Source organism: Staurois parvus, unplaced genomic scaffold (genome assembly GCF_062004578.1).
Source record: "Staurois parvus isolate SC_StPar_1 unplaced genomic scaffold, SC_StPar_1.0 ptg000362l, whole genome shotgun sequence".
Taxonomy (NCBI): domain Eukaryota; kingdom Metazoa; phylum Chordata; class Amphibia; order Anura; family Ranidae; genus Staurois; species Staurois parvus.
Window position 1 is genome coordinate 11,886,486 of NW_028318158.1, and position 23,043 is coordinate 11,909,528.

At 45.3% G+C, this 23,043-nt stretch overlaps 1 protein-coding gene across 1 annotated transcript in view; it reads left to right on the forward strand.

Moving 5' to 3' along the window:
• Positions 1-23,043, forward strand: part of GALNT14 (polypeptide N-acetylgalactosaminyltransferase 14) — a 600,541-nt gene that overhangs the window by 397,859 nt on the left and 179,639 nt on the right. The window contains exon 4 of the mRNA XM_089685116.1: positions 18,311-18,378. Within this exon, the coding sequence (XP_089541242.1) occupies positions 18,311-18,378 (68 nt within the window). The remainder of the gene's footprint in view (positions 1-18,310; positions 18,379-23,043) is intronic.

Genomic DNA, 23,043 nt, shown 5'->3' on the forward strand with positions numbered 1-23,043 from the left:
GGTCCAGCAAGCATGTCCGCCTCTACCACCTCTTTTTCCGCCGTGTCCTCAGCCGCCACCCCCGTGCCAAGTCCCATTACCCGACCGGCATATCACATGTGCAGGGCGCAACGGTGTCACGCTGTGCTGCACCTGGTATGCCTTGGCGAACGTAGTCACACAGGGGAGGAACTGCTGAGTGTAATGAACAGAGAAATCGACAGATGGCTGTCTCCGCGCAAACTAAAAATCGGAACCATGTTGACTGACAACGGAAAGAACATGGTGTCTGCTCTGCGTCAAGGAAGGTTGTGCCATGCGCCATGCATGGCTCACGTGTTCAATCTGGTTGTCAAGCGGTTCCTAAAATCCACCATCCCACTGCAAGACATCCTTAAAATGTCACGTAAACTGTGCATGCATTTCAGCCATTCCTACACCGCAAAGAACACCCTCATTGAGCTGCAGCGGCAGAACGGAATTCCACAGCATCGCCTGATCTGCGACGTTGCAACAAGGTGGAATTCAACCCTACACATGTTAGACCGCCTTTACGAGCAGCGAAAGGCCATCACCGATTTCCTGATGTTACAAGCGGATAAAGGTACTCCCCTGTGTAACTTAGATGTCAGCCATTGGCAGCTCATGCGTGACACCTGCCGCTTGCTCAGGCCCTTTGAGGAGGCCACGCTATTCGTGAGTCGGCAGGACTATGGGATGAACGACGTCATTCCTCTGTTGCACGTCCTGGAACAAATGCTGTTAACAATGGCTGGTCAGGGTGCGGTAGACGTGGCGCACAGATCTCAACGCCACATGACCCCTGTGGGGGCAGGACAGGAAGAAGAGGAGGAGGTAGAGGAGGACATTTGTGCTCAGGAATTATTGAGTGAAATGGGTGGTTTTTCCACTCAGCGGACAGGAGTGGAGGAGCAGGAGCATCTGGTAGAGGAGGAGGAGGAGGAGACAGAGGACCCAGACGCACCGTGGCAGTATGCTGTGGAGATGGAGGCAGGGAGTCCCTCGCATTCCTTGGCACAAATGGCCCATAGCATGCTCGGTTGCTTGCGTAGCGACAGCCGAATAATAACCATCAGACAGAGGGATGACTTTTGGCTGTCCACCTTGTTGGACCCTCGCTACCGGTCCAAAATGGTGGCCTTTTTCACACCTGCTGAGAGGGAGGCCAAAATTACGTACTATAAAAACCACCTATGTAGTCAGTTGGTCTCTGCCTTTGTGCGCCAACGTCCATCCTCAGACACTGTGGGCCCTGTGCGCTCGCGTTCCGCTGGCATGGCAGCAGGGGAGGGGTGGGGTGGTAGGAGCAGTGGCAGCTCCACCAGCAGTGGCTGCCTCAGTCTGCAGTCGATGATGAGTAGCTTTCTTCACCAGCGCAGTGAGGAAACTACTAACCAGCCGCAGCAGCAGCAGCAGCATCAGGTGGACCTGGAGCAGGAGCTCAAACAACAGGCTTGGGCCTACTTGGACAGCACCCTGCCAACCGAGGTAGACAATCCCCTTGACTACTGGGCAACGAAACTTGACCTTTGGCCCCAACTAGCTGAATTTGCCCTTGAAAGGCTGTCATGCCCGGCCAGTAGCGTGGCATCGGAGCGCGTGTTTAGTGCGGCAGGAGGTATTGTAACTCCGCGGAGGACACGACTGTCCACCCAAAGTGTGGAGAGACTCACGTTTGTGAAAATGAATCAGGCGTGGATTAGTCTGGATTTCAAACCACCAGTTCCTGACACAACTGACTAAATCCGCCATGAATCATGCCTCAAACATGTGCCACTTTCAGGTCTCCTCACACTGCTGGTGTGTTTAATTTTTTGACATAGGGTGCTGGCAGATTACGGGCCTCCTATAGCTGCTGCCAGGCCCCTAATCTGCCATGGGCCCCTATATACCGCCTCCTCATGCTGCTGCCAAGTCTAGAGTCTCTCATGGGTCCCTGTACGGCCTCCCATTGCTGCTGTCTCCATCGCCACACTCTGCTGCCATGTGCCACTTTCAGGTCTCTTCACACTGCTGGTGTGTTAAATTTTTTGACATAGGGTGCAGGCAGATTACGGGCCTCACATAGCTGCTGCCAGGCCCCTAATCTGCCATGGGCCCCTATATACCGCCTCCTCATGCTGCTGCCAAGTCCAGAGTCTGTCATGGGTCCCTGTACGGCCTCCCATTGCTGCTGTCTCCATCGCCACACTCTGCTGCCATGTGCCACTTTCAGGTCTCTTCACACTGCTGGTGTGTTTAATTTTTTGACATAGGGTGCAGGCAGATTACGGGCCTCACATAGCTGCTGCCAGGCCCCTAATCTGCCATGGGCCCCTATATACCGCCTCCTCATGCTGCTGCCAAGTCCAGAGTCTGTCATGGGTCCCTGTACGGCCTCCCATTGCTGCTGTCTCCATCGCCACACTCTGCTGCCATGTGCCACTTTCAGGTCTCTTCACACTGCTGGTGTGTTTAATTTTTTGACATAGGGTGCAGGCAGATTACGGGCCTCACATAGCTGCTGCCAGGCCCCTAATCTGCCATGGGCCCCTATATACCGCCTCCTCATGCTGCTGCCAAGTCCAGAGTCTCTCATGGGTCCCTGTACGGCCTCCCATTGCTGCTGTCTCCATCGCCACACTCTGCTGCCATGTGCCACTTTCAGGTCTCTTCACACTGCTGGTGTGTTAAATTTTTTGACATAGGGTGCAGGCAGATTACGGGCCTCACATAGCTGCTGCCAGGCCCCTAATCTGCCATGGGCCCCTATATACCGCCTCCTCATGCTGCTGCCAAGTCCAGAGTCTGTCATGGGTCCCTGTATGGCCTCCCATTGCTGCTGTCTCCATCGCCACACTCTGCTGCCATGTGCCACTTTCAGGTCTCTTCACACTGCTGGTGTGTTTAATTTTTTGACATAGGGTGCAGGCAGATTACGGGCCTCACATAGCTGCTGCCAGGCCCCTAATCTGCCATGGGCCCCTATATACCGCCTCCTCATGCTGCTGCCAAGTCCAGAGTCTGTCATGGGTCCCTGTACGGCCTCCCATTGCTGCTGTCTCCATCGCCACACTCTGCTGCCATGTGCCACTTTCAGGTCTCTTCACACTGCTGGTGTGTTAAATTTTTTGACATAGGGTGCAGGCAGATTACGGGCCTCACATAGCTGCTGCCAGGCCCCTAATCTGCCATGGGCCCCTATATACCGCCTCCTCATGCTGCTGCCAAGTCCAGAGTCTGTCATGGGTCCCTGTATGGCCTCCCATTGCTGCTGTCTCCATCGCCACACTCTGCTGCCATGTGCCACTTTCAGGTCTCTTCACACTGCTGGTGTGTTAAATTTTTTGACATAGGGTGCAGGCAGATTACGGGCCTCACATAGCTGCTGCCAGGCCCCTAATCTGCCATGGGCCCCTATATACCGCCTCCTCATGCTGCTGCCAAGTCTAGAGTCTCTCATGGGTCCCTGTACGGCCTCCCATTGCTGCTGTCTCCATCGCCACACTCTGCTGCCATGTGCCACTTTCAGGTCTCTTCACACTGCTGGTGTGTTTAATTTTTTGACATAGGGTGCAGGCAGATTACGGGCCTCACATAGCTGCTGCCAGGCCCCTAATCTGCCATGGGCCCCTATATACCGCCTCCTCATGCTGCTGCCAAGTCTAGAGTCTCTCATGGGTCCCTGTACGGCCTCCCATTGCTGCTGTCTCCATCGCCACACTCTGCTGCCATGTGCCACTTTCAGGTCTCTTCACACTGCTGGTGTGTTAAATTTTTTGACATAGGGTGCAGGCAGATTACGGGCCTCACATAGCTGCTGCCAGGCCCCTAATCTGCCATGGGCCCCTATATACCGCCTCCTCATGCTGCTGCCAAGTCCAGAGTCTGTCATGGGTCCCTGTACGGCCTCCCATTGCTGCTGTCTCCATCGCCACACTCTGCTGCCATGTGCCACTTTCAGGTCTCTTCACACTGCTGGTGTGTTAAATTTTTTGACATAGGGTGCAGGCAGATTACGGGCCTCACATAGCTGCTGCCAGGCCCCTAATCTGCCATGGGCCCCTATATACCGCCTCCTCATGCTGCTGCCAAGTCCAGAGTCTGTCATGGGTCCCTGTACGGCCTCCCATTGCTGCTGTCTCCATCGCCACACTCTGCTGCCATGTGCCACTTTCAGGTCTCCTCACACTGCTGGTGTGTAGAATTTTTTGACATAGGGTGCTGGCAGATTACGGGCCTCCCATAGCTGCTGCCAGGCCCCTAATCTGCCATAGGCCCCTATATACCGCCTCCTCATGCTGCTGCTAGGTCCAGAGTTTCTCATGGGTCCCTGTACGGCCTCCCATTGCTGCTGTCTCCATCGCCACACTCTGCCATGTGCCACTTTCAGGTCTCCTCACACTGCTGGTGTGTTTAATTTTTTGACATAGGGTGCTGGCAGATTACGGGCCTCCCATAGCTGCTGCCAGGCCCCTAATCTGCCATGGGCCCCTATATACCGCCTCCTCATGCTGCTGCCAAGTCCAGAGTCTGTCATGGGTCCCTGTACGGCCTCCCATTGCTGCTGTCTCCATCGCCACACTCTGCTGCCATGTGCCACTTTCAGGTCTCTTCACACTGCTGGTGTGTTAAATTTTTTGACATAGGGTGCAGGCAGATTACGGGCCTCACATAGCTGCTGCCAGGCCCCTAATCTGCCATGGGCCCCTATATACCGCCTCCTCATGCTGCTGCCAAGTCTAGAGTCTCTCATGGGTCCCTGTACGGCCTCCCATTGCTGCTGTCTCCATCGCCACACTCTGCTGCCATGTGCCACTTTCAGGTCTCTTCACACTGCTGGTGTGTTAAATTTTTTGACATAGGGTGCAGGCAGATTACGGGCCTCACATAGCTGCTGCCAGGCCCCTAATCTGCCATGGGCCCCTATATACCGCCTCCTCATGCTGCTGCCAAGTCCAGAGTCTGTCATGGGTCCCTGTACGGCCTCCCATTGCTGCTGTCTCCATCGCCACACTCTGCTGCCATGTGCCACTTTCAGGTCTCTTCACACTGCTGGTGTGTTAAATTTTTTGACATAGGGTGCAGGCAGATTACGGGCCTCACATAGCTGCTGCCAGGCCCCTAATCTGCCATGGGCCCCTATATACCGCCTCCTCATGCTGCTGCCAAGTCTAGAGTCTCTCATGGGTCCCTGTACGGCCTCCCATTGCTGCTGTCTCCATCGCCACACTCTGCTGCCATGTGCCACTTTCAGGTCTCTTCACACTGCTGGTGTGTTAAATTTTTTGACATAGGGTGCAGGCAGATTACGGGCCTCACATAGCTGCTGCCAGGCCCCTAATCTGCCATGGGCCCCTATATACCGCCTCCTCATGCTGCTGCCAAGTCCAGAGTCTGTCATGGGTCCCTGTACGGCCTCCCATTGCTGCTGTCTCCATCGCCACACTCTGCTGCCATGTGCCACTTTCAGGTCTCTTCACACTGCTGGTGTGTTAAATTTTTTGACATAGGGTGCAGGCAGATTACGGGCCTCACATAGCTGCTGCCAGGCCCCTAATCTGCCATGGGCCCCTATATACCGCCTCCTCATGCTGCTGCCAAGTCCAGAGTCTGTCATGGGTCCCTGTACGGCCTCCCATTGCTGCTGTCTCCATCGCCACACTCTGCTGCCATGTGCCACTTTCAGGTCTCCTCACACTGCTGGTGTGTAGAATTTTTTGACATAGGGTGCTGGCAGATTACGGGCCTCCCATAGCTGCTGCCAGGCCCCTAATCTGCCATAGGCCCCTATATACCGCCTCCTCATGCTGCTGCTAGGTCCAGAGTTTCTCATGGGTCCCTGTACGGCCTCCCATTGCTGCTGTCTCCATCGCCACACTCTGCCATGTGCCACTTTCAGGTCTCCTCACACTGCTGGTGTGTTTAATTTTTTGACATAGGGTGCTGGCAGATTACGGGCCTCCCATAGCTGCTGCCAGGCCCCTAATCTGCCATAGGCCCCTATATACCGCCTCCTCATGCTGCTGCCAAGTCCAGAGTCTGTCATGGGTCCCTGTACGGCCTCCCATTGCTGCTGTCTCCATCGCCACACTCTGCTGCCATGTGCCACTTTCAGGTCTCTTCACACTGCTGGTGTGTTAAATTTTTTGACATAGGGTGCAGGCAGATTACGGGCCTCACATAGCTGCTGCCAGGCCCCTAATCTGCCATGGGCCCCTATATACCGCCTCCTCATGCTGCTGCCAAGTCTAGAGTCTCTCATGGGTCCCTGTACGGCCTCCCATTGCTGCTGTCTCCATCGCCACACTCTGCTGCCATGTGCCACTTTCAGGTCTCTTCACACTGCTGGTGTGTTAAATTTTTTGACATAGGGTGCAGGCAGATTACGGGCCTCACATAGCTGCTGCCAGGCCCCTAATCTGCCATGGGCCCCTATATACCGCCTCCTCATGCTGCTGCCAAGTCTAGAGTCTCTCATGGGTCCCTGTACGGCCTCCCATTGCTGCTGTCTCCATCGCCACACTCTGCCATGTGCCACTTTCAGGTCTCTTCACACTGCTGGTGTGTTAAATTTTTTGACATAGGGTGCAGGCAGATTACGGGCCTCACATAGCTGCTGCCAGGCCCCTAATCTGCCATGGGCCCCTATATACCGCCTCCTCATGCTGCTGCCAAGTCCAGAGTCTGTCATGGGTCCCTGTACGGCCTCCCATTGCTGCTGTCTCCATCGCCACACTCTGCTGCCATGTGCCACTTTCAGGTCTCTTCACACTGCTGGTGTGTTTAATTTTTTGACATAGGGTGCAGGCAGATTACGGGCCTCACATAGCTGCTGCCAGGCCCCTAATCTGCCATGGGCCCCTATATACCGCCTCCTCATGCTGCTGCCAAGTCCAGAGTCTGTCATGGGTCCCTGTACGGCCTCCCATTGCTGCTGTCTCCATCGCCACACTCTGCTGCCATGTGCCACTTTCAGGTCTCTTCACACTGCTGGTGTGTTTAATTTTTTGACATAGGGTGCAGGCAGATTACGGGCCTCACATAGCTGCTGCCAGGCCCCTAATCTGCCATGGGCCCCTATATACCGCCTCCTCATGCTGCTGCCAAGTCTAGAGTCTCTCATGGGTCCCTGTACGGCCTCCCATTGCTGCTGTCTCCATCGCCACACTCTGCTGCCATGTGCCACTTTCAGGTCTCTTCACACTGCTGGTGTGTTAAATTTTTTGACATAGGGTGCAGGCAGATTACGGGCCTCACATAGCTGCTGCCAGGCCCCTAATCTGCCATGGGCCCCTATATACCGCCTCCTCATGCTGCTGCCAAGTCCAGAGTCTGTCATGGGTCCCTGTACGGCCTCCCATTGCTGCTGTCTCCATCGCCACACTCTGCTGCCATGTGCCACTTTCAGGTCTCTTCACACTGCTGGTGTGTTAAATTTTTTGACATAGGGTGCAGGCAGATTACGGGCCTCACATAGCTGCTGCCAGGCCCCTAATCTGCCATGGGCCCCTATATACCGCCTCCTCATGCTGCTGCCAAGTCCAGAGTCTGTCATGGGTCCCTGTATGGCCTCCCATTGCTGCTGTCTCCATCGCCACACTCTGCTGCCATGTGCCACTTTCAGGTCTCTTCACACTGCTGGTGTGTTAAATTTTTTGACATAGGGTGCAGGCAGATTACGGGCCTCACATAGCTGCTGCCAGGCCCCTAATCTGCCATGGGCCCCTATATACCGCCTCCTCATGCTGCTGCCAAGTCTAGAGTCTCTCATGGGTCCCTGTACGGCCTCCCATTGCTGCTGTCTCCATCGCCACACTCTGCTGCCATGTGCCACTTTCAGGTCTCTTCACACTGCTGGTGTGTTAAATTTTTTGACATAGGGTGCAGGCAGATTACGGGCCTCACATAGCTGCTGCCAGGCCCCTAATCTGCCATGGGCCCCTATATACCGCCTCCTCATGCTGCTGCCAAGTCCAGAGTCTGTCATGGGTCCCTGTATGGCCTCCCATTGCTGCTGTCTCCATCGCCACACTCTGCTGCCATGTGCCACTTTCAGGTCTCTTCACACTACTGGTGTGTTAAATTTTTTGACATAGGGTGCAGGCAGATTACGGGCCTCACATAGCTGCTGCCAGGCCCCTAATCTGCCATGGGCCCCTATATACCGCCTCCTCATGCTGCTGCCAAGTCCAGAGTCTCTCATGGGTCCCTGTACGGCCTCCCATTGCTGCTGTCTCCATCGCCACACTCTGCTGCCATGTGCCACTTTCAGGTCTCTTCACACTGCTGGTGTGTTAAATTTTTTGACATAGGGTGCTGGCAGATTACGGGCCTCCCATTGCTGCTGCCAGACATGTAATCTGCCATGGGCCCCCGTACCGACTCCTCATGCTGTGACGTTGCAACAAGGTGTAATTCAACCCTACATATGTTAGACCGCCTTTACGAACAGCTAAAGGCCATCACAGATTTCCTGATGTTAAAAGCGGATAAAGGTACTCCCTGTGTAACTTAGATGTCAGCCATTGTCAGCTCATGTGTGACACCTGCGCTTGCTCAGGCCCTTTGAGGAGGCCACGCTATTCGTGAGTCGGCAGGACTATGGGATGAATGAGGTCAAATCGGCCATGGGCCCCCGTACCGCCTGTTCACGCTGATGCTGGTCCCACAGTGTGACCTGGGTCCCTGTACGGCCTCCCATTGCTTCCACTCTGCCATGTGCCACTTTGAAATCTCCTCACACTCCTGCGGTTGTCCATTTTGTCATAGGTTGCTGGCAGATTACAGGCCTTCCATAGGTGCCACCAAGCCCCATATCGGCCATGGGCCCCCGTACCGCCTGGTCACGCTGCTGCTGGGCCCATAGTGTGACCTGGGTCCCTGTACCGCCTCCCATTGCTCCCACTCTGCCATGTGCCACTTTCAGGTCTCCTCACGCTCCTGCTGGTTTCCATTTTGTCATAGGTTGCTGTATGGCCTCCCATTGCTGCTGCCTCCACCGCCACACTGTGGCTCCAAACACTGGTTTTGGCCCCGTGACTGGCCAAAGGAGTGAAGTGTGCAGTGATTCTAAGATCGATGGCACTCATCTGCATGTCATACTGACAGACAGTATTATTTCTCTTCCCCAGCAGACTCCAAGGGCATTTAAATTAAAGGTACAGTGTTCTGCACTAATATTAAGTCTCTCTGAAGCCTAGAAACACCCTTTTTTAAGTTAAATTCACAGCGAATTTATTCGACTCGAATCGAATATTGTCCACGAATTCGCCGAATCAGTCGAATCGAATTTTTCATTTCTTCGCTCATCTCTAATTGTATTGTATTGTATGTATGTGTGGTTTTGTTGAAGATAGTGTTTTATGTGAGTTATGTGATGTATTTTATTGCGAGGGGGCTGCATCTCATTTTATAATTTATTATTGTAAAATAATAACCTTTATGATTCTGAAAAAATCCACTTGTTCCCTACTAATGTAAGCAGTCAATTACAAAGCCTTTCCTGCCCCTCTGTGTCAGCAGCCCACTCATCTCATTGTCATTTCAGGGAGACACATCTGACTTCATTGATGCTCAAGTGCCAAGCATTCTCTCAGTACCATTGTAGGCCCACCTGGAGCTGGACATCATTATAGGAAGAATCCCACTTCTACGTTTTCCTCCTTCTAGTGGAATCATAAGCAACACATGCATGAATGTAATACTTTCATGTTTCTGTTGGTGCAGGAATTGGGGCCTGGTCTGAGGACTGAGGGTGCCGGGACTGGGGATGATCTGAGATCCAGGGCGCTCTATTGCTCACTTAGTTATCTAATGTCTGTAAATTGACACCTAATGTGGATAAGGTTGCTGACACCTGATCGTATGCTTGCAAAAACTTCAAGCTTGCTACTTGTTTGTGGCTAGAGACCAGCTGTTCAACGGCATTGTAAAATTAAGAAATTTTACGGCATCGATTTCAGACTAAAAGACAGATTTTTACACTTAAATAAGCAGTTGATGAAAAATGTATATATTTTAAGCATGAATTACAAGTTCGCCAACCCCCGCTGGGTTTGTAATCCAGGAACAATTCAAGGAGTTCTGCTTGGGAAATTATGTAATATTTACATCCAAGCAGACCGAAATATAATAAAATGTGAGTCAAATTTATGTGTCCCCCGTGTGCCATAAATTTCTTCCCGCTCTGTTAATGAAATGCAGTGGAGCTTGTGTTGTTTTCGCATCTTATTTTGGCAAAGTAAGTAATCGGACCAATTATGTGCGGTATACAATTACAGACTTAGATGCAATAGTGATGAGTGTGCTGCCGATGGATAGAAGGATTAAGTTGAATTATGTATAAAATCAATGTAAGATTTTTCTTGGATTGGGGAAATCTTGGATTGCTTTAGCCCAGGTATACATAGGGGTTGATTTACTAAAGAATTAGAGGCTGTTTACATAGAAAAGTTAAAGTTGGGAAATAGGTGAACCCAATCAGAATATTCCTGCTTCTGCCTAAATTGCCAGTGGGAATGTAGCTTAAAGGTCACCATATGCAATATGTTACAATTTGACAATACAACGCTAAACCAACAGTCTCCACACATTCTAAATAAAGGGCCAGTTCATTGTCCTTTATACTTTAAGGGGGCTGAACTATGGCTGGTGGGGGTAGAAAGTGTCCCAGGGAGCAAGTGACCAGTGGTAGTAAAAAAAAAAGGTAAAATAGTGCCCCATCATTGGTGTCAGTGGAAAGATTATTGTCCCATGGTTGGTTTCAGTTAAAGGAATAGTGCCCCACCATTAAATAGTAGGAGTGAGAGAAATTATGCCTCACTATTGGTGTCAGTTGAAAGCATAGTGCCTCAAAGTTGGTGTCAGTAGGAGGAATAGTGCTTTGTATGAATGGGAGGAATGGTGCTCCAAGCTCCAAGGCAAGCAAAGAGCTGCTCAGTGTGTAATATGAGCACTTGCTTTTTATTTATTATTATATCTACCATTTACTGATTCCAATGTATCATGAATTGTAGATACAATCATTTTTAGCAGGGCTTTCCTGAGACCTGAAAATGATTGCAAGAGTTCTCCTATGGTAAAAAGATTGAGAAAGGGTGCACTACTGTAATGTGATAACCAAAAAATATTAAAATTTAATCTGATAGTATTTATTGGTGTTGCCAATACTATATGTATACAGAATATATTGTATGTATACAGTGTATATAATGTATCCTCCTTTGTTTAATGCCAAGTTCATTAATATTGCAGTCACAATGATTTATGGTCATAGGGGAAAATGTGAAAATGTCGAATGGGGGGGGGGCAAGGAAGGGCAACTGAAAGCCGGACTGCTGTAGTATTTAGGCAAAATCTAATTTTAATGACGTCTGCCAAAACTAAATTCTTAATCAGAACTGCACAGTCCTATTATTTCCTGGGGATTAGAAATAACAGCAAGACTATAATACCCGACATATGTTTCCCTGAAAGCATGTAAAAATATAACCCCCTGTGGGCCTGACAATATTCCATCAGCCACAAATAGAATAATGTAAATCTTGCCCATCCAGTAACCTGCGTCCTCTTCATTTTGTGATGTGTGGAGGAATGACGTCACTTGACAGCTCACCGACCCATCAAAGCAGATGGTCCATTTCAGCTCCCTGTCTCATTGCTGCATCCTGGAGGGCCGACAAATACGCACCACCATCTGATGTGTGCTCTGCGAAGCACTGAACGAAAACATCAAATGGATCGAGCAATGAACAGCGCAGCATCTTTTTTTTGTTTTTTCTTTCAACTAAAAGCTTTCTAATTACTTTATAAACAATAGACAAGGCTCACTGCTGGGGACAAAATGACAGAGATTTAGAATTTGTGTTTAAAATGAGCTTTAAAGGAGCTTTAAACACCAGGCAAAAATCTCTCCATTTACCATATCTAAAAGATGATGACATTTAAAGAGCACCTGTGCTAAGGGAAGAAAGATAATGCCATTATGTGTAGTTAGGCATTGCGTGTGAATACAATGCTAATAATAAACCTAGCGCTCAGGCATTGCTTTCGGCTCATTCCTGGGTCTATAGCACAGTTCAAGAAGGGTGTCTTCCATTTCTTCATCGCGGCAGCATGGGCACTCATCCTTAGACACTGGAAATCCATGGCCATCCCTTCTGTTAGGGTATGGATTGAGGAACTCAATAATATCATTTGAATGGAAGAACTAGCGGCTAGTCTTTATGAGCAATACCCACAGGTTGTACAAATATGGTTTACTTGGATCGACTTCTCTACCTCCTCCAAAATCCAGCCTTTTGTGTGATACTCACTTTGAATCCAGGGTCACTGCTGCGGATGTCCAGCAGGGTCTCAGTCTTGAGTCTTCCCTTATCTTTTGTCTCTCTCTCCTCATTTCTTTATTCTTTTTTACTTTTCCTCTTTTGGATTCGATATGCCCCTTCCTTGTCCCCTTCATCGTGGGTGGTTCCCCGTTTCTAGATATGTCTGGGAGATACATACTGTCTAAACCCTGAGACGTGTCCGACCCCTTTTAGATCTTTGTACCATGCAAGGTCATTGATAATGTAACTTAACTCAAGGAATGGATGGGATATCCATCCAACGAGAGCAGAGATCACCTGCATATACTTCAGTTATATTGTGCCTTTAAACTATTGACAAGAACGCGCCATCCCATATAGTGACTATCTCAATATCATACCAATGATTTCCTAGGCGGCTGCCCCTTTAAATGCACCGTGACATTCCAAATATGAACAAAAACAATAACAGTGGGCGGTCACCCTTAACATAATAAATAAATAAATACAATAGTGATCATAGAGTTCAAATAGTATTAAATAGAAAAGTCCCCATCCACCATATTCTTGTGTGTAAACTCAGAAATGAATATTCCAGTAGTGTTCCACTAACGTGCTCAGCTGAATTTTGCACTCAGCAGATATCCTCGACCAACAAGTGGTCAGTGTGCCTTGGATGATAGATCCTCTAATCAGCCCCAATTAGACGTTTACTTCTCATGCGGAATCTCCAAAAAAGTGTTCTCACAAGCATTCATTAATAAGCCTCTTCCAGTATTACTAATTGTTCTCAGAGAGAAGCCAGAAAGGAAATGTATATGCTGTAGTATGTTAATCCAAGAAACACAATAAAACCATATACATTATATGTACTCAAATGCATGTGGTGCCAAGAGGGGCACCACCATGTACAGCCCACCAGAGGGAACCTCTCCCCACACCCCCGCTAGTCTTGCAGCCAGCGTGCGTTCCAGCAATCAGAAGTGACGTAACAGGGGGGGACCGGAAATGATGTATGAGGCTCAGCCTCAATGCATTTTGCGCAATGCACGTCCTCAGGAAGCTCTCTTGGCACCAGATCCATGTGAGTGCATATACTGTATACAGTTTTATATACAACCTATACTATATACATTTCCTTTCTGGCTTCTCTTTGAGAACAATTAGTAATACTGGAAGAGGCTGGAAGATATCTGGTGAGTGCACAATTCAGCTGAGCAAGTTGGTGGAACACTGCTGGAATATTAAGAAGATTTGGTCACTCCGTTTACATACAAGAATTTGGTGGATGGGGACTTTATGTATAACTATTTGAACTTTATGCTCACTATTGTATTTATGTATTTGTTATTTTAAGGGTGAGCACCCAATGTTATTGTTTTTGTTTATATTGTGCCTTTGTCTTCTCTATGATAGTGTCTTTGGTTTAAAGAAACCGGTCTCCTGGCCTGTTGAAAGAGACTGGTTAAGCAAACAAATGGAATGTCAGTTTCTTGCAACAATACAATTGCCATAAAGATGGCCTATATATGACCAAAAGGGCCTGTGTACTCTGTATACTGGCCAGTGGGACAAAATCTATAACCCAGTCCTGCTGGCGTTAGGGCCTTGATCTTCACAGAGGTCACTCAAATGAAATAAGACAGACTGAGATGGCCAAGAGCTCATAAAAAGTTGGTCCCTAGTTCTCAGGCAGTCCTTCAGTGGCCAGCAAAAGGTCTTATTCCTCTCAAGCCAATGTTCTGTAGCATCAACAGATGGACCTCATCATGGAAGGTCAGGAACAGTTGCCGACTCTCACTGGATCTTAGCTTCAGTCTCTTATCGGCTTTCAACTGTAGTCTCTCACCAAATCTCAGCTGCACTTTGGCAGCAAAGTCCACAATTCCAACACATTCACCTCTTGCTCATCCCACTCTCCAGGCTCACACATGGACTCCCACCGCCAGTCCCTGTTTCTGGATGTTCTTTCCCTGCAACCACAAGTGGTGGGATAGTTCTAAATTCAGTCTTGGCATGCGGCTAATCCAAGACCATCTTTTCCCCCCGGCTATAGGCTTGTCCAAGCTGTGATGGCAAACAATCAAGGACCTTCTTCCTCTCCATTCCTCCCTACACTGTCCAACAATGCAGGGAATGGCAGATAGTAACATTCTGCTAAGCTGCTTAATAATCATTATAAAACAAATAGCCTTGGTAGCCATTTTAATAAATGTAGAATTTTAATAAAAAATTTATGTACAGTATGTTTTAGACCAACGTATTTCAACCAGGTTGCTCAGGCACCCTGGGGTGCCTTGAAGTTTTTTCAGGAGTGCCTTGGAAAAATGACCAAAAATTTAAAACAAGCCAGGGGGTGGATCAAGCTTGCCTTTTAGTTACACAAAGCCACAGGTTTTAATTGTGCACTATTACAACTTTCTAGGTGCCGGCATCCTAAAAACCAATGTTCAGTTGATGTGGAGGGTGTCGGTCGCCTGCACAGGATCCTTATTTGACCCTCCCCTGCCCCTCTCTGTCAGTAATGGGGTGAAATTAGCTGAGTGATAGAGAAAATTGAGAGAGAAAAGAAACCTTGAAATACTATACAGTATCAGTGCGCAAAAGTGTATTTGCTTTGGACAAATAAATCCTTTCTAACATTGTGTGTCCTTCATGTGTGGGTGTTGCTGCAATAGGTAAAACTATTAGAATAGTTTTTTACATTTTAGAAGGAGGTGTCTTGAGACAGTCCATAATTGTAAAGGGTGCCTCAAGATTGTTCATACCTTTTTAAAGGGTGCCTTGACTGATAAAAGGTTGAGAAACACTGTTTTGGATAATTCTAATTTTTATAATGACATATACTATGTACAGTGTATGTATATATGTTTAAACTCATGTCACACTTTCTGTGTTCTGATTAGTTTCCCTGGATTAATTTAAATGTACCTATTGATTGGACAGGCCCAGCCATTTGTATTATCTTTCTTAGGTTGATAATACCGCCTTTGGGAATAGAAGGTATTCAAAGCACAGACAGAAAAGGTTGGCTTATCGCCAGTAAATGTACATGATTATTTCCTCCCGCTGAAATTAAAGTCAACTTGGTGTATTGCTTATCGCAGTGCTGTTCTAGGGGAAGCAGATAAGGAAAATTGCCTATTTTAGCAGTCATCTTGGCTTTGTTGTTCAGTACAATTAATATTTCACATATCTCATACAGGCACTGTGAATGGGTAAAGCAGGAGTTATGTGGCTTGAGGCAAGTTAAAATTAATTCAGTAAGAAAGTTGATCTGCTAATATTCAGAAATGTACTGCTTTGTGCATTCATCACATAGCACTCAAGGCCTATACTTAGGACTGCAGGGTATAGAGTGGAGCCGGTATGTTTTTGCACACCCTCAACCCTCAGGATAAACCCAAGTAACTGTCTTATAGGCAAAACCGTTTTGTTTCCCATCCTAAGTAATTTTTTCCCTTCCTAAGTAATTTTTCCCATTTTAGGTAGAGACTGGTATACTGTAAGTAATAATACTTTAAAGTGTATGTATGCTTCCCAAAAGACAACTTTTAGCATAAAATGGAAAAAACTCCAGTTATGTGAACCATGTAGCATTATTATGCAAAGAATGATTGGTTAAATCCACAAATGTTTTTTCATTACTACTCTTCCTTTATTTGAAGTGACTTTTTAGAATAATACATGTAATTATTTAGAGGTTGGATGAAATGTTTAGGGTGGTACATAGGTGCCAGCTGTCTTGGCAAATAGGGCATATTGCCATATCTAAAGCATTTTATCCAACTTATGTCCCGGGATCACAGCATCAACCTTATTTGCAATAATTTAAAAAAAAACATTAATTGCGAAGAGTGTGGGCTGTGCGTATGTGGTCTCTGCATATTTAGGCAGGGTCTAAAGGCAGGGTGGGAACAGCTCTAAAAATGGGCATGATCTGGGCGTACCCACGCAGAAAGCGTATACCTGAAATGCGGACTGTGGGCTAACAGTGTCCCAGGATCCACAACCATAATGTTGGTAAGTATGGTAGTGTAACACTTTTATTAGTTAAATAGACCATTTTTAGAGAGGTAAGAACATTAGGCAAAAAAGGACAATAAAGGCCCCATACACACTCTGCACTTAGCTCAGGCGTGTGAGGCTTCAGCATTTAGGTGCAGACTGACGTAGAAATGAATTTTATTTATTTTGGATCGATTCGTTAAGTTACTAATTTAATTGTATTTGTAACTAAATTTGGTTCATTGTGTTTTTGTTTGTATTAGTTTTTGACTCGATTTGAATTTTTTCAATGGATTCAAAGTATTCTAATCAAATTCGAACTGAAAATATCGAATCAGTCCGAATTCATTGTTAAGAATAGCTGGTTATATTCTATTCAAATTGGAATTTTGGAAAATGGTTATATTCTTTCTATTTTATTCTATTATTTTCTATTCTAACCTATTTATTTATATTCTTTTCTTTCCTTTCCTTTTCTTTTCTACTCTATTATGTTCTAGTCTATCCCTTTATTTTATATTCTATATTATTCTATTCTTTTATTTTCTCTTTTTTTTCTATTGTATCTATCTGTTCCATTTTTTTCTATTCTATTTTTCTCTTTTCTATTGTGTCATATTCTTTTCTTTTCTATTTTATTCCTTTATTTTATATTCTATTTTATTCTATTCTGTTCTGTTTTACCCTATTCTAGTCTAATCTATTTTTCTATTCTATTCCTTTTATTTTCTATTCTATTTTATTCTGTTCTTTTATTTTCTATTTTATTCTATTCTGTTCGGTTGTTTTTTAAATTTTAATTTCCGAAGACAGTTATTTTCTTTCTGTTTGATTCTATTCTATTCAGATATATTCTATTTTTGATTCTATTCTGTCCTATTCCTTTATTTTTCTTCTATTCTTTTACACTCTGTTCTAGTCTGTGTTATTCTATTATATTATGTTCGAATTTTGGAAGATGGACGACCTATTCTAGCATTAATGCACATAGTCTTTTGAAGGAAATCAGCAATAGTCAGCAATATGTTTATATTTCAAATTTGTTTTATATGTTTAAGACAGTATGCACCAGGAACAAATGCCTGGATCGCAATCAGGGTAAGTGTAGGGTTTCCAGAGAGAGATAGATTAAGGATTAGAGTAATGTTACAACAGAGATGGTTAGTGTCAGGGTTACAAGAAGGGTCATCAGAGTAGGAGGATTAGTGTTAGGGTAAGTGTTACTGTTATGGTTACAAGGGTCAGTGTCAGAGCTAGTATTAGGCTTGCATAGAAGATTACTGTTAGTTTAGAGAAGGGGCCTCCAAACTTTCTAAACAAAGGGCCAGTTTCCTACGCTTCAAACTTTAGGGTAGCTGGACTATGGCCAATGGGGAAGAAAATGTCCTGGCATCAGTGGGGAAAAAAACATGCCCCATTATTGGTATCAATGGGAAGAATAGTGCCCCATCATTGCTATCAATGGGAAGAATAGTGCTCCATCATTGGTATCAATGGAATAGTGCCCCATCATTGGTGTCAGTGGGTGGAATAGTGCTCCATTGTCGGTGTCAGTGGTAGGAACTGTTGCTGACAATGGGGAAATAATGCCCAGAGGGTCGGATAAAAGCAAGGAAAGGGCCACATCCCACCCCTGGGCCACAGTTTGGAGACCACTGGTTTAGAGTTAGAATTAGAGGAAGGGTCAGACTGAGATTTTTATTATTGTGGTTACAAAGAGATAGTGTTATGGTTAATGTTATGTTAGGGTTACAGTGTGGTTTAGTGTGTTTAACAAAAATTGCAACCACCTCAATTTATAACTAGCTTTACACAAGGTTTAGTGTGTTCAAGTATAAAGAACGTATGGCATGGCAGCTATCTCTGTGCCAGGAACACCAAAAACTAACATTGCCAATATCTTCCTGGCAGTAAAACCAGCAACATACCATGAAACTATGCAACTGTCTAACATTACTGTTGTTTGGTATTTTGAAATAAAATAACTGTCATATCTTTTTTTTCTCTTTTTGCAGTGTGTTAAACAGAACACCTATGCACCTTATCCATGAAATAATACTCGTGGATGACTTCAGCGATAATTGTAAGTTTAACGTCTTCCTTGCTCCATCTAATGGGTTTAAAAATTCATTATGGTGTTTTGCTCTAAGGCCCCTTTTAGATGGGGCAGATTCAGGTCTGATAAGCAGGGGATCAGCTCACAGATCTCATGCTGGTTGGAGCAGAGCAGTTGGATGATGTGTCAACATGGATAGCGCACACGGACAGATCCTGCTCTGCTCTATGGGCAGCTGGGAATAAACAGATTCTGCTGTCCGTCTATATCCAACTACCCACTGACTCAATCCACCTAAACAGAGGAGATGGATCGTCTTCTGTTTTTTTTAGCAGAGCAGATTAGACCCAGAGGTAAGGAGCTCCATTTACACCCGCATGTCCATAGAAATGCATGAACCTTCTGATCAGGTTCACCTGAAAAACTGACAGGCGTACCTGATCAGATCGCCCATGTGAAATGGGCCTTATACTAAAATATTCTACCACCAACTGCTAATATTAACAAAAATTCTCACACATTCTGAAGGAACTGCTGATACTTTGTAAATGCCAGTAGCGTCACATAAAGTCTAATATTGAAAATGAAGTCCATATCTGTACAGGAAACACAACTTACCTGCTCATGGCTTCAGCTGTTTATCCAGGCAAGCTCTGTGTTAACCTATCAAAATGTGTCAGCACTGAAACATTTGGAAATTGGAAAAACATCTGTCTTTGCCCTGCTTCTTAGATTAATTATTGCTTCTTGTGATACAATGGAAATATTTCCAACAGGGACACAGAAATCAATACAAAGGCATTGTGTTAGCATTAAAACCTCACTCAGATTTTTATTGCTGCCATTGGGGGCATTTCCCTTTATTTCTTTTTGTGCCACAGAAACAGGAGGTGAGATGAATTCTCCCAATTAGAGACACAGCAATAAAAGAAACTTCATAGAAGTTTAAAGCCTTGCCCATTATACGTGAAGAAGAACTATAGGCATAACCTTTTTTCCATTTTGGATAGAATAATGGAGGTTATAGCTCCTGCCAGTTTTTTTTGTGTACCATTGGGAAGATTTGCCGTCACTTCCTGTCCCAGAGCCAAAACAGGATGTGAGATGAAATCTCTGCAAATTAAAATAGTTTTACATTTTTGATATAAAATCTGAACTAAGCATATCCCTCTATAGTGTGTACTTATCTCAATCCAGAGCACTAAGTGTCATGTCTGTCTGCTGCCTTGTTCCTGTGCTATCTACATGAGTAACTTTTGACAGGGTTTCAAGACACCAAGAGAAAAAAAGGGAGGGGGGAGCTCCAGCACACAGTCTGTGATTAGCAGCCTCAGCTCTGTTCTTGTGTGCTGTGTAAAGGGGGACGTGTCCCTTCCTTTCATTCAGTTCTCATTGAGCTCTGCAGTGTAACATCAGCTCCCTGCCCTCTGCTTCTGGAAGCTCAGACAAGCTGTAAAAATTCTGGACTTTGTATGGCTGTAGAGGAGAAAATACAGCAAATAAACAGGTACAACTCATGTAGGAGGATTTGTTTAATCTCTGTGTGTCACCTGAGGCCAGTCAGTTCACTGGGTGTATGAAAGGTTTACAACCACTTTAAAGGATTCCCTTGTGGGCCCCCAGGTCACCAGAACTAGTGATCCCATAGGAAGATTTACCCTCTCTTACTTTTCTGGGGACACCCCAACATTCAGGATTTTCTGTTACTTTTACTTTCAATGATAATTGTAAACAGGACAAACAGAGAGGGTGAAGCTCTGTAGCGGGGGCAGAGACAGCAATAAAAATCTAACAGGTGTTCTAATCCATCCCCACTCTGTCCAAAACTAAAAAGAAAGTGTTGGCTTTAGTTATACTTAAATATATATATATTTTGAACCTCTATTAGGTTTTTATTGAAAAGGGCTTTTCTCATTTTATTTCCATATGATGCATGTCAGACCGAACTCAGCTCGATTGTAATATTTCTCAGTTAGCAATGTGTTAAACTGTGAGCAGTACAAATTGTTCCATTTGTATGACTCATCCCAGTTCAGCTAGAGTCTAGACTGTCTCAAGAATTCAACAACTGATATCTAGGGTTGAGGGTATTGTCACAGCCAGGTCAAGCTTCCTTTTCTGTGTGAAATTTAGTTATTTTCCTAATCACACAAACATAAATTGGCACAGGACAGCAAGACATCTCTCAATGGCAGAAATGCTGTAGAATGTCACTGCAGTGGCAGAACAAAGCCTCAGTCGTCTGACCAGCAAGAGTGACACATGGAAACAAGTATACTGAGCGTAGACCTGGGTACTTTTGGGGCAATTTCAACAACTTTTGAGTAGGTTTTAAATAATGACTAAGCAGATCAAAGCAACCTACTAATAACAGTTTCTATAAAAACTGTAAAATAATCAAGAGCATTAGTGATTTGAAATCTGGTTGATAATTGATGCAAAACATTCTGGTCCATGGTCATCACTGGAGTGAACGATATGGATAGGTTACGGTTGGTGACTCCGGGAAGTCAGTGTTTCACGATTGCTTGGTTATAGTGCCAAAGGTACAAAGCTGAGAACCTCCCAGTGCCAAAATACAATGTAAAGACCCAATGTACTATGGCAAAAACATCTTAAAAAAGGTCCATGTACTCGGGAAACTTCTGAACGATGGAAACTGACTGCTGAAAAATGTAGGTTAAACGTCTGATTAGCCGTGTTTGCGTACCGGTTTATACACGTTTATGAGCATTTGCGTTTAGAAGCATTTTTTAAAGATAACCTCAGGACGCCTTCCAAAATGCACAGAATGCACCGAAGAATAGTAAAAAATTAACTATTTCAGACATTTTGAGAGAAATGGGGAGAGCAGAAGCAGAGAGAGCAGTATTTGTTGAGATTAACTGTTTTTTTTTTGTGGTGTTTGGATGTGTTCCAGCTCATTTCTGTGCAGAAATTATTGCAGCAGTGTCTAACATATTTTCTTTCATGTGAAACCTCAAAGTATGGTGTACCAGGTCCATTTGAGTACCGGGAGAATGCTTTGCATGCATTTTTCATGATGAAAAAAGACTCTGGACGGCATCTGGAAATGGAAGAGTTAAAAAAAAATGTCAAACACTTATAAACGTATTTAGCCGCGTTTACAAGCATTTGGCGTTTGAAACGCTGATAACATCTACTCCTGAACACAAGTTTTCTGCGTTCAAAAAAATGACTGTAAACTCATCTCCCTGTAAATGACTGTAAACGACAATGTGTACATGGACACATAGGAAAACATTAGGGGGAGTTCAGCGGCTGCTGAAAAAAACGCTGAACAGCTCCTAAACGTGAGTTTATCAGCTGCAGTGTACATGAGCCCTAAAGCGTCCAGGTGCTAGAAAGAAAGAAAAATGCTAAGGGCATGATCATCTAAGTGTAGATGTTTATTAAAAACAATGAGTTAAAAGAAATCATTCACTCACACCTTGAAATGCATACCCACATAGTCTGTTGTCATCTTGCGGGGCACTCCATGCTGGTTTTATCAGCTTCTACATGTCCATAGTCACTTCCCAGCATTACTCTGCATCCCCCACAGCCACTTAATGGTGCTGCTCTCCAACATCCTGCCCACTCTGCAAGCGTACTCTGCCAATGCTTCTGGGTTCGTCCAGCGGGTCTACACTGATGTACCACCTTGTTGATGTGCCTGTCACTTCAGATCCATATGCGGGTGCATGATTTCTTTTAACCCATTGTTTTTAATAAACATCAACACTTAGATGGTCGCACCCTCTGCATTTTTCTGTCTAGCACCATAATATAATGTAACAATCTTAACTTTTTCCAGAGGCAACTTAGTTGGAAGCTTAAGAAACTCCTGAAAAGGGATGAGTTGTAGGAATGTCTGAAAGTGAAAGAATGTTATGGAAGGATAGAACTAGTTAGATGAAGTTTGGCTAATGCTGAGTGCTTCCTGGAATTGACCAAACATGGTGTAGGTGTCATCTCCACGCTGCCATTCAAGGGTTAGTTTACCAGGCCTATTCACATACACATTTATTATTGATATAGTTATTTTAGCAACAAACTATCATTCCTCTGTCATTTACAACAGCAGTAAGCTGCAATCTAATTGGTTTAAGTGTGTACTGCACATCTTCTGTTGCTCATTTCTAGCCTTATTAGATTAGCCAAGAAAATCTCTAAAATAACAATTTTCTGTGAGCTCAATAGCCATCTTTCTCTTCCTTCCTCTGGTCTCCAATATATTTCTGCAAGGTAATAATTGATTACACTTTACAGCAAGAAAAGATCCCGACAATTCAAATTTTTAGCTACATTTAACCAGTAAAAGATTGCGGGACTATATAACAAAGTGTGACAAATGTTTCTCTGAAGGAGGATGCTGAAAAATGGATGAGTTTAATAACTTTTAATGAGTTCATTAAATACCTCTTAAGTCTGTGATGAAAAGTCATGAAAGTCAATGAACTACTATTATGCCAGTGTTTGAACCAAAAGATCTTTCTCTTTCTATCTGCCTCTTTCCCCAGTGAGGGAATCAGTGAGGGTACAGGACCATGTTTATTATATGTAGGAAAATGTGAATGGTATCAAGGAGAACCTAGAAAATTATTGAGTTAAGGGGAAAATATTTAAGAAAAATTATGTTTTTAACTTACTGCTCCCCCTTTTAACGTACGTTCTCCTCTCCTACTCACC